Genomic DNA, 11,211 nt, shown 5'->3' on the forward strand with positions numbered 1-11,211 from the left:
TTTAGGAGACAGAACGCGTCTCCTTCCTGAGCAGTATGACGGCTGCGTGGTCCCATGGTGTTTATACTTGAGTACTATTGTTTGTACGATGAACGTGGTACCTTCAGGTGTTTTGGAAATTGCTCCCAAGGATGAACCAGACTTGTGGAGGTCTAGAATTCTTTGGCTGATTTCTTTTGATTTTCTCATGATGTCAAGCAAAGAGGTACTGAGTTTGAAGGTAGGCCTTGAAATACGTGAAATAATCTGTCTGTAAACAGTTGTTGGAAAAATGACTTGTGTCATGCACAAAGTAGATGTCCTAACCAACTTGACAAAACTATAGTTTGTTAACAAGAAATTTGTGGAGTGGTTGAAAAACGAGTTTTAATGACTCCAACCTAAGTGTATGTAAACTTCCGACTTCGACTGTACATATGACCTCGACTAACCTGTTCCCCCGCACATTGTCTCGGTACTGGTACCCCCTGTATATAGCTTTGTTATTGTTATTACTAGATAGAGCCAGTGACACCAGTCCTTTGCTAACGCCAGGCAAACACCTGCACTCACCATCGTTAATAGAACTGTGGGAAATTAGAGCTGCTCATGCTCCACTGGCTTCCAGTTGAAGCTCGCATCCACTACAAGACCATGGTGCTTACCTGCGGAGCAGCAAGAGGAACTGCCCCTCCCTACCTTCAGGCTATGCTCAAATCCTACACCCCAACCTGAGCACTCCGTTCTGCCACCTCAGGTCTCTTGGCCCTGCCACCCCTACGGGAGGGCAGGTCTCGCTCAGCCCAGTCCAAGCTCATATCTGTCCTGGAACCCCAATGGTGGAACCAGCTTCCCCCTGAAGCTAGGACAGCAGAATCCCTGCCCATGTTTCTAAAACATCTGAAACCCAACCTCTTTAGTATCTTAAATAATCCTCCTCCTCATCTCGAACCCCCCTCTTAACCAGCACTTGTACTTTCTATGCCTGTGATATGAATGCACTAACTGTAAGTCGTTCTGGATGGGAGCATCTGCTAAATTACTCAAATGTAAATGTACTCAAGTAAGTATTTTGCTGGGTGACTTTCACTTTTATATTTTCTATGAAGGTGTCTTTACTTTTACTCAAGTATGACAATTGGGTACTTTTCCCACCATTACTAAAAAGTGACACTACACATACTAAAGAGGTATACGGTTAAGGAGAACTCAACATCCAAGGTTCAACATCCACTTCACTGCAAACCGGGCCTAGCCCAATGAAACGCAATTGTACAAACATGCAAATCCACTGCTCACAGGGTCATAATACACGGTTGATCACGTAGGTTTTAGCCTGATTAATTAATACTCCATTTAGTATGATATGTTACATTTCATATGGTATGTATGAATTTGTGGATGTCCTTCACCAATTTCATAGGATATGTTACCAATTTGCAAAACATGTTGTGAATTTTAGCTAGGTGGCTAAGTGGCTAACGGCTAAGTGGCTAACGTTAGCTAGCTGGCAAATGTTAGCGAAGCTCTGCCTTGTGTCAGTTTCTCGAGCAATTACTTCATGACTTGGTGACTTCCTCCCTCAGCTGTCCCACGGCTTCACCACCGTATTCATCCTGTACTGTTTGTGATTTTTAACATGCCTGCACTCATACCTGTCTGATGTCCACTGTCATTCACCGTAACATCACTGTAATATACAGTGAATGACAGAGAAGGTCAGTGTATTGGATATCCCATATGGGGGCCACACTCAAGACAGCCTTTCCAGCTAAAGGAGAGCTCCCTGGTCCAGTCCACAGCTGGATGTAAGTACAAAGAGTCCCAACATGTGAGAAATGGTCGGCGTCATTATTACCCTGCACTATGACACACAGTAATAAAGCCCTACCACTATCGCATCACTGAGAACACTAATCAAACACGTCAATTGATACAACAGCCATAAAATGAAAATCCTAAAGGTGACTAGTTTCCATTGATGTAACCTGTCAGGCAGATTAAGTTAGTTAGGATTCTAGCATTCTAATGCGAATTGTGCTATCTTCTCCTCTGTGTCGTTGTTGGTGTGCTGGTGCTTTCCCCTTACACATCCCTGTGAGATTGATCAGCCTCCGTTCACTGAGGGAGAGACAGAATCCCCCGGCCAGTCCACCAACCCCCCTCTCTGTGTTAACAAACCATAAATGTCACTGATACCAACAGCCAGAGTACACACATGGGCAGGTATCAAAGGGCAATTCTAGAATTGACTCCTGATTTAGTTCTGTTCTGTTTAGTTCCATTCCACAGGCCGGCAAGGGACCTGTGTTCCGCTTCCAGGGGTCTACACGGAGAACTGAAGGGCTGAAGAGAAAGAGAGAATTTATTGTCCAGCACAGTGGAATATACTGGACACAGTGGCTCCTGAGACCAACAACAGCCCTGTCATCTCAGCCTCTTCTTCCCTTCTTCCTCCTGCTGTGTGTGTCAGTCTGTCTTGATCGTGAAGTCTTTTCCCCTCCTCTTTTCTATCCACCATCTCTTCTTCAGTCTGGGTCTACTCTCCACTGTCTCGGTCTCTGTCATACCCTACCTGCAGTATCACTGAGCTACCTGGTGACGGAGTAAAGACAGTATGTGTTGCACTGGGAAGTGTTCTCGCCTGGTGGGCCTGATCCTGTTGCCCTCGGCGTTCGCCTGCATCATCTCCAACATCCTCCTGTTCTTCCCCGACGGAAAGCAGCAGGACAACAGTCATGTCTCCCTGCAGGTCTGGCTCATGGGCGGCCTCATCGGAGGGGGAATATTCGTGAGTATATTGACTGAGCATAGATGGACACCTTGACACCACTCATTCACCTGTACGCTCATGGGGAAAAAAAGGTTTGACAGAGGGTTGGTTCTACATGGAACCCAAAAGGGTTTGACCTGGAATCCAAAAGGGTTCTTGGATGGGTTCTCACTCTGACGAACACGTTTGGAACCCTTTTTTTCTGAGAGTGTACAAAGACGATAGGGACATGTCTCTCTTGTAAAAGATGGAAATACCTGTGTAATAATGTATACATCTTTGGCTGGATCAAGGCATTTCCAGAATGTTTATATTCAGTAATAGAAGTACAATTGTGGAAGGATTTGGTATGAATAAAGATGAAAGATTATGTCAGAAAAGGAGGAAGAGGTTCCAGTTTCTACTGTATTATCACAGATGGAGAGTAACTGATTAATGGTTGACTATTTAATTACAGTGGGGAACCTATTTTACTTCCCCCACTCTATCTGTCTTCCACTCCCAGGATGCATTTTGTGATATCAAAAGAATACCTCTCTCAAACATTACACTGAACAGAGCCACACTTGCACCAGTTCGGCAAAGGGAAGTACATGCCAGTAGTGGGAAACAGATAGATAGTTTCCATCATCACTTTTGATATGCCATGGCCAACAAATATTTGGTCAGGACACTACCATGTTGCAGCTATCAGAATATCCACGTTGATAGCCTTGTCAGTGGAAACTATGCAACCTGTTTTATGTACCCTGTGATATAATAGTGATGATAAGGACGTTTCAGGGCCGATAACAGGGTGTGTCTTTATTAACAGTGTATTCATTACTACCTGGAGGAAATGTGAACAGCTCTAGTGGTTCGAGCCAACCCACTACTGTTCTGTACTGTGTGTTAGCGCTCCCTCTTACTCCCAGTCCCATCCATCCAAGTCAGTCCTTGCCCTTTGGAACGAGAGAAGGAAAATCGATTCAGGATTGACAAATATTTGCGTAGAAGATAAGAGCATTCACGGCACGCACACGTGCACACACTCACACACTCACACACACACATACACACACTCACACTCACACACATACTGTAACGTGAGCAAAGAGCTCAAGAAGTACTCATACAATCAAGTGTGTTTTTTCACAGGAATATTGTTTTAGTACATGTTGTGATAGTTGAAGTATGATGATGATATGCAGCTTAGTAGAATTCAAGTTATTCGGTCTGTCTGTGTTCTTTTCAGATGCTGTGCCCCAGCTGTTCGGCTATCAGGGCCGGGGGCAAGGGTTGCTGTGGAAATGGTTGCTGTGGAAACCGTTGCAGAGTGAGTAGGGTTTCCAATAGATAGCTCAGCCACAAAGTCAAATTGGCTATATTGTAAAATTTCATGATTTCATTGGGTTGCTTTTTGGCCTTAATTTAAGGTCAGGGTTACGCATAAGGTTAGCAGTGTGGAGCAGCTCGGAAGAAGAAAAAAAAGTGAAACTCAGGAAACTGATGTGAGAGAAGGAGAGGTAGAAAAGGAGGATATTAAGTGTGTGTGTGTCTCCAACAGATGCTGAACTCTGTCTTCTCGGCTGCTTTTGGTTTGGTCGGAGCTATCTACTGCACTAGTGTCTCTTCTGCGGGACTGGCCATTGGACCTAAATGTCAGATTGCTAGTGGAGAATGGGAATATCCCTTTGAGAACCTACCAGGGTGAGTTGCTCTCTCTTTTTATCGCTTTCTCCCTCCCTCCATCCCTCTCTTAAAGTGGGCATTAACTGCAATATTGACAACAGCCAGTTGATGGCAGAATAGACTAGTGGGTAAGTAGCAGACATCTCAACCCAAATCAAAATCAAATCAAATTGTACTAGTCACATACACATGTTTAGCAGATGTTATTGTGGGTGTAGTGACAGCAGTGATGGTTCTAGCTTGTATGTCCCCCCCCGCCAACCCCCCATAAAAGCACCATTCTGCAATAACTGTAATTTTTATTCAGACATTTGGAACAAGACAAATATATAATCATAACATTTAAAACTATAAATATACAAATATATACAAAAATAAGACTCATAAATATCAAAAAGAAGTAACAAAGACAAATAGAAACCAATTTGTGTTGATTTAGCAATCGAGAATCAGTACATTACCCATCCCCCAACACTATCAACCAAGAATCAAGACTACATTACCCATCCCCCAACACTGTCGACCAAGAGTCAAGACTACATTACCCATCCCCCAACACTGTCAACCAAGAGTCAAGACTACATTACCCATCCCCCAACACTGTCAACCAAGAGTCAAGACTACATTACCCATCCCCCAACACTGTCAACCAAGAGTCAAGACTACATTACCCATCCCCCAACACTGTCGACCAAGAGTCAAGACTACATTACCCATCCCCCAACACTGTTGACCAAGAATCAAGACTAAACCAATCCACCTTGGTGGTGTGTAGACTGGTTTATATTATTCTTTACGATTTCACACAAACCAGAAACAAATGCAGCAATATTTCTGTGAAGCTATATATTCACAGTATTATGAATGAATTGTGGTTTATTTGGTAGCATTTCGTAGTTTGACTGATTTTACTAATTAAATTAGTACTGTACAAAGTTAGAGGTAAGCTATTTGATAGATTCCCCCGCTCCCCCTACCTAGGCTTCCAGTGGGGACACGTGAAGTCAACCTACTCCCCGTCCACCTCACCATCTCGTACTTCTGAGTGGGAGACCTTCCCAGGAAGTAGCCTGCCTAGCTCACAAACTAGAATCAGGGCGCCCAATCCGACAAGGTTAATTGACCCACAGTTTTGGTGCGGCACCCCACCCCCGGCAAGATGTCGTCCTGGGCGGCTGCCCATGTCGCCTATACCTAAATCCGCCACTGAGGGACAGAGCATTTATCCTAAGACCAATGCAGTGAGATCATTGTAAAGCTTTTGGTCATGTTTCAAGTGTTTGCAGAAGGGGGGAGCTGAGATGTCCAAGTTGTGGAAAAGATCACATTATGTGCTATAAAAGTGATGAAAATGTGACATGTTGCAATTGTGGTGGAAACCATGAGATCACGTCTTTCGAATGCCCCACATTGGATTTTCTTTTCACCTTGTTTTGGTTTCAATCCGTCCAGTTGGTGGCGGCAACACATCTTTTTGGGATGTAGCCGCCATATAACACACAGAAGAAGAATTTCCTGTTTGAGTTTCTGCCTATAGCTAGGGAGGAGCAAAATGGAGTCGTGGTCAGATTTGCAGAGGGAGGGAGGAAAAAGCTGAGTAGCAGCGGTCTAATGTTTTCTTAGAGCGAGTGCTACAGTCATGGTGTTAGTAGAACTTCGGTAGCGTTTTCCTCAAATTTGCTTTGTTAAAATCCCCAGCTACAATAAATGCAGCCTCAGGATATGTGGTTTCCAGTTTACATAAAGTCCAGTGAAGTTCTTTGAGGGCCGTCGTGGTATCGGCTTGAGGGGGAGTATACACAGCTGTGACTATAACCGAAGAGAATTCTCTTGGGAGGTAATAAGGTTGGCATTTGATTGTGAGGTATTCTAGGTCAGGTGAACAAAAGGACTTGAGTTTATGTATGTTATCACAATCACACCATGAGTAGTTAATCATGAAACATACACATCCACCTTGCTTATTCCCCGAGAGTTCTTTATTCGTGTCTGCCCAATGTACTGAGAACCCAGCTGGCTGTATGGACATAGACAGTATATCCCAAGAAAGCCATGTTTCTGTGAAACAGAGTATGATACAATCCCCGATGTCTCTCAGGAAGGAGATTCTCGCCCTGAGCTTTTCTACTTTATTATCCAGAGACTGAACATAAGTGAGTAATATACTCGGAAGCGGGGGATGATGTGCGCGCCTCCTGAGTCGGACTAGAAGTCCACTCCGAATACTTCTTCTCCGCCGGCATGTTTTGGATCAGCCTCTGGAATCAGTTCAATTGCCCAGGAAAGTCGTATTCCCGGTCTTAATGCTGGTGAGTTACCGCCGCTTTGATATCCCAAAGTTATTTCTGGCAATATTTAAAAACACAACATTTTCTGGGCTAATAATGTAAGAAATAACACACAAAAAACTAAATACTGCAAAGTTGCATAGGAGCTAGAAGCAGAGCTGCCTTATCTGTCGGCGCCATCTTGCCCTCACCCGGCGTGATGGAGAAGAGGACCAGGTTCCACAGGGCCGCATTGACAGGGGTCACACACAGGTTTCACAGGGAGTGGTCAAACAGAGTCAGTCTGGGAGCACTAGGGCTCTGAATGTTTCTTGACCACCTCAACTAAACCAGGCCCAGGCCCAGGCCCGTCGTTTGTCCTGGTCAGGTCACATAGTTAATAACATATCAAACAGCTAAATGGCATCATGACAGAGTTGCAAGACGTTTATGGTAGAAGTAGTCAACAGAAGGATGTTGGCGTGTCTGTGGTGTACGTTGCAACGGCAGTCAGAGTCAAAGATAATGCTGTGGTTGAAGGGAATCACGTTTGACAGCTGATTACTGAATAGATGATAATGACAGATGTCTGCACTGTTTTAACCTGTCCTCCCTTTTGCTACTTACTGAATAACATCTCTCTTCTCTGCCCATCTTTTCAACTTCTCCTCTCTTCACTAAACCTGCCTCTTAATCTTTACTTTCCCTCAATACTTTACTTTCTCCCCTCTGTTCATAATGTATCTATGTAAAACACATTGAACTACATCATTGCTCTAACCCTCTTTTGCATTTCCTCTCTACTCTCCCTCTCTTCCCTCTTATCCCTAAACCACTCTCATCCGTCCCTGTCCTTTTTCACCCGTTTCTTCCTCCCTCCTCCCATCCCCCTCTCCCCCTCCTCTATAGTGGGAACAGCAGTTACCTGTTTGACCACTCTCTGTGGGACCTGTGTGTGATCCCTGCCAATGCGGCGCTGTGGCACCTGGTCCTCTTCTCCATCACGCTGGGCCTGGGGGGCCTGCAACTCATCCTCTGTGGCATCCAGGTCAGAGAATTGAATGGAACACATAGGCTATGTCCCAAATGGTACCCTATTCCCTATATACTAGTGCACTACTTTTGACCAGAACTCTATGGGCCCTGGTCACAAGTTGTGCACTATAAAGGGAATAAGGTACATTTTGGGGCATAGACATACTGTCATAATGATGCATGTGATTTTTGCTCCTTTGCACCCTAGCATCTCTACTTATACACTCACCTTCTGCACATCTGTCACTCCAGTGTTTAATTGCTATATTGTAATTATTTCTCCACTATGGCCTATTTATTGCCTTACCTCCGGTATCCTACCTCATTTGCACACACTGTATATAGACCTTTTTTCTACTGCATTATTGCCTGTATGTCTGTTTTACTCCATGTGTAACTCTGTGTTGTTGCTTGTACATCACTGCTGTGCTTTATCTTGGCCAGGTCTCAGTTGTAAATGAGAACTTGTTCTCAACTAGCCTGCCTGGTTAAATTAAGGTGAAATAAATAACGTTTAAAAATTATTATTATATTTTTTAAATGTATCACTGTGGCATCCAGGTGGTCAACGGCTGCATCGGCTGCTTCTGTGGGGACTGCCGTGATGACAAGGAGGTAATTAAACCAATTCATCAATTGATTTTAAATTACTGTTGATTCATTAGAAGTAATTATATTATATTGCTGACCCAGTGTTTCTGCAGAAGTAATAATTCTGTTGTAACATTTGAGTTGAGGAGTGTTGAGTTGTGGTTCTGAAGTAAAAGAATGCCATTTATAAGAACTGTAACATTTACAGTATAGCACAACATGTCTGTATAGTTGGGTAAGGTTCATGTGAAGAAATTACACAGAAACCACTCTAACAAGCATTTATGAAAGGTTACTATTACCTGAGTAGCATCTGATGACCCAACACAGGTAGCCTAGTGATTAGAGCGTTGGACTAGTAACTGAAAGGTTGCTAGATCAAATCCCAGAGCTGACAAGGCAAAAATCTGTTGTTTTGCCCCTGAACAGGCAGTCAACCCACTGTTCCTAGGCCGTCATTGTAAATAAGAATGCGTTCTTAACTGACTTGCCTAGTTAAATAAAGATGAAAAATAAGCCTAATTTGATTGAAGTCCAGCTCAGTGAAATCCAGGCTAAAATGAATAAATCAATGGGTGGTTTAAGATTAAGCTGAGATGTAGTTGCTGAGCGAACATACAGTAAGAGTAGGCCCGTGTTGTGTACCTTTATTCACTCACCTAGTGCATCCCAAATGGCACCCTATTCCTTATATAGTGCACTACTTTTGACCAGAGCCTATGGCGCCCTAGGGAATAGGATGCCATTTCGGACGCTTGCATATATATTCATATCCATTGACTCTTGTTGAATTACTGTGTCAAATCAGTGATGTATAAAATATCGAACATTAACAATATGAATTACTCTTCTTCCAGAAACCACAATACCCTGAATCTGAGGTTGCCTTTTCAAGAAGTGATTATGAACACATATAATTGTTTCTGTTTTATTTTTTCAGGATGATGGTGGATTGTGAGATGGAGCGAGAGAAGAAGTAGAGAGGACTGCTCTGCAATGCCACAGCCTATTGTAATGACGACTAGTGCTGAGCGATTAGTGCTTTTTCAGGTCGGTTCAGTTTCGGTTCGATTATAAAAAATTATCACGGTTTTTGATTTTGCGTTCGATTATATAATACACTATACGTTATGTGTGTTGAATGCTGTAACAACACAGAATAAAACATTTAATACAAGTCCCATGGTGGTAGTGACGGTCCTTAACTGCTTATTACTTATTAACCATCATTTATTCACATTACTTTACTTTATGACTTCATTATTTCATTCCAAGTCAGTTCAGTTCAGGCTTGATCTGATTTAATCCCTACAGAAACTGCACATTGAGCTCACAGAAAAGAACCAAACTAAATGGAATTCAAATCATTTAACCGACGTCTTTCAATAAGTTGTTTTAAAAAAACAAAAAATAACCAACATTTCGGTTAATCGCTCAGTACTACTGATGACAAACCAGCACCAGGACTGCCAATCACTTACTACACAACTTTTTTTTAAAGTGCCTATCTGCCAGGAGCTTTCCCTTTTGTGTTTGAAGCATATTGTCTACTTTTAATATGTTCAAATCATGCCAGTGTGCCATATCAATCATAGTCATTGTAGTTCTTTAATCTCAAAACTGCCATGTCATAGTTGTAACCCTTGCTTCTGTTTCATGTGTTGCCCATGGAAACATCATACAGTACGTCATCTGAGGATTCCTCCGGAGTTTCTCAAGTTATTTTCCATTTCATTTCATTTATTTCATTTATTTTAAGCAACCATTTCTTTAACATGATCTTTTGTATATTTTTTTGTATAATCACATACCTCAAAACAATACAAATAAGCAATAAAACTTTTGGGAAATTAGACATGTTTTTCTGTTATTGGTCAAGTAGTCATTGGTCAAGTAGTCATTGGTCAAGTAGTCATTGGTCAAGTAGTCATTGGTCAGGTAGCCTATGAAGTCTTAATGATCTGGGTTCTGGTAATTCAATACTGGCCACCAGTTAATGAAGAAGGCAGACAACTGAGAAGTTCACATGTATCAAAGCCCTAACCCAACTTGACCCAGAGTTACATAATGGAAAGCAATAAAGAATCCCTTGATTAAGCACAAAAACTGTACATCCGGTAAACTCAACAGGAATGATTCACTTTAATAACTGTGTGATACGTAAGCAGAATCACTGGTCTGTTAAACCTGTCAATAACTGACATCAAGTTTTTTGAAAGCCTGTCAGAAGCATAGGGATAGATAGAAGAGAGATAGAGAGGAGATAACTTTCATTAGTTGTGTTAGACACAGGCAGCCAGCTCAGAACTAACAGAAGTGTGCATCAGGGGCAGGTGAGAGGTCACAGCGAGCCCTGTGGTGACCGTAAGACATACAGATGGAAAACCTGATGTCTGGGGCCGGAGTGGACTGGAGTGAGTTGCTGCTTTCGTGTAGTAGTAGAACAAGATCAGTTTAAGCTCGTAATCTTTTGTTGCCACCGAGCGGCTTTGTGGTAATTGTTACCTAACTTTCCAGATAAACACCCTTACTAGCCCTAGAAGGGGATAAATATAGATTCTTTCCTCAATAGGAAAACAAGCTGAAAGAGGGCGAGAAAAGCAGAGAGGCTGTTGTATGACTGTCAGACTGACAGAGGAATACTACACATGAGAAAAGTCCATTGGGATACTTAGTCAGTTGTACAACTGAAATGTGTCTTCCGCATTTAATCCAACCCCTCTGTATCAGAGAGTTGCGGGGGACTGCCATAATAAACATTTATGTCTTCGGCGACCGGGAACAGTGGGTTAACTGCCTTGCTCAGGGGCAGAAGGACAGATCTTTACCTTGTCATTTCAGGGATTTAATCCAGCAACCTTTCAGTTACTGGCCCAACGTTCTAAGCACTAGGCT

At 42.8% G+C, this 11,211-nt stretch overlaps 1 protein-coding gene across 1 annotated transcript; it reads left to right on the forward strand.

Moving 5' to 3' along the window:
• The first annotated feature begins 2,231 nt into the window (after positions 1-2,231).
• Positions 2,232-10,169, forward strand: tm4sf5 (transmembrane 4 L six family member 5). The gene is made up of 6 exons (XM_035753297.2): positions 2,232-2,770; positions 3,987-4,067; positions 4,299-4,441; positions 7,600-7,738; positions 8,287-8,340; positions 9,257-10,169. Exons 1-6 carry the CDS (start codon positions 2,597-2,599, stop codon positions 9,272-9,274), a joined length of 609 nt encoding a protein of 202 aa, XP_035609190.1. The 5' UTR covers positions 2,232-2,596; the 3' UTR covers positions 9,275-10,169.
• Positions 10,170-11,211: the final 1,042 nt, after the last annotated feature.

The sequence above is a fragment of the Oncorhynchus keta genome, chromosome 35, assembly GCF_023373465.1.
Source record: "Oncorhynchus keta strain PuntledgeMale-10-30-2019 chromosome 35, Oket_V2, whole genome shotgun sequence".
NCBI classification, from domain to species: domain Eukaryota; kingdom Metazoa; phylum Chordata; class Actinopteri; order Salmoniformes; family Salmonidae; genus Oncorhynchus; species Oncorhynchus keta.

What these genes read in the sequence shown, in the direction of transcription:
- tm4sf5 (XM_035753297.2), top strand. Translation starts at nt 2,597, where the DNA reads ATGTGTTGCACTGGGAAGTGTTCTCGCCTGGTGGGCCTGATCCTGTTG. An exon ending in TCATCGGAGGGGGAATATTC is followed by an intron (nt 2,771 to 3,986) that starts GTGAGTATATTG and finishes TGTTCTTTTCAG; the next exon opens with ATGCTGTGCCCCAGCTGTTC. An exon ending in GCTGTGGAAACCGTTGCAGA is followed by an intron (nt 4,068 to 4,298) that starts GTGAGTAGGGTT and finishes TGTCTCCAACAG; the next exon opens with ATGCTGAACTCTGTCTTCTC.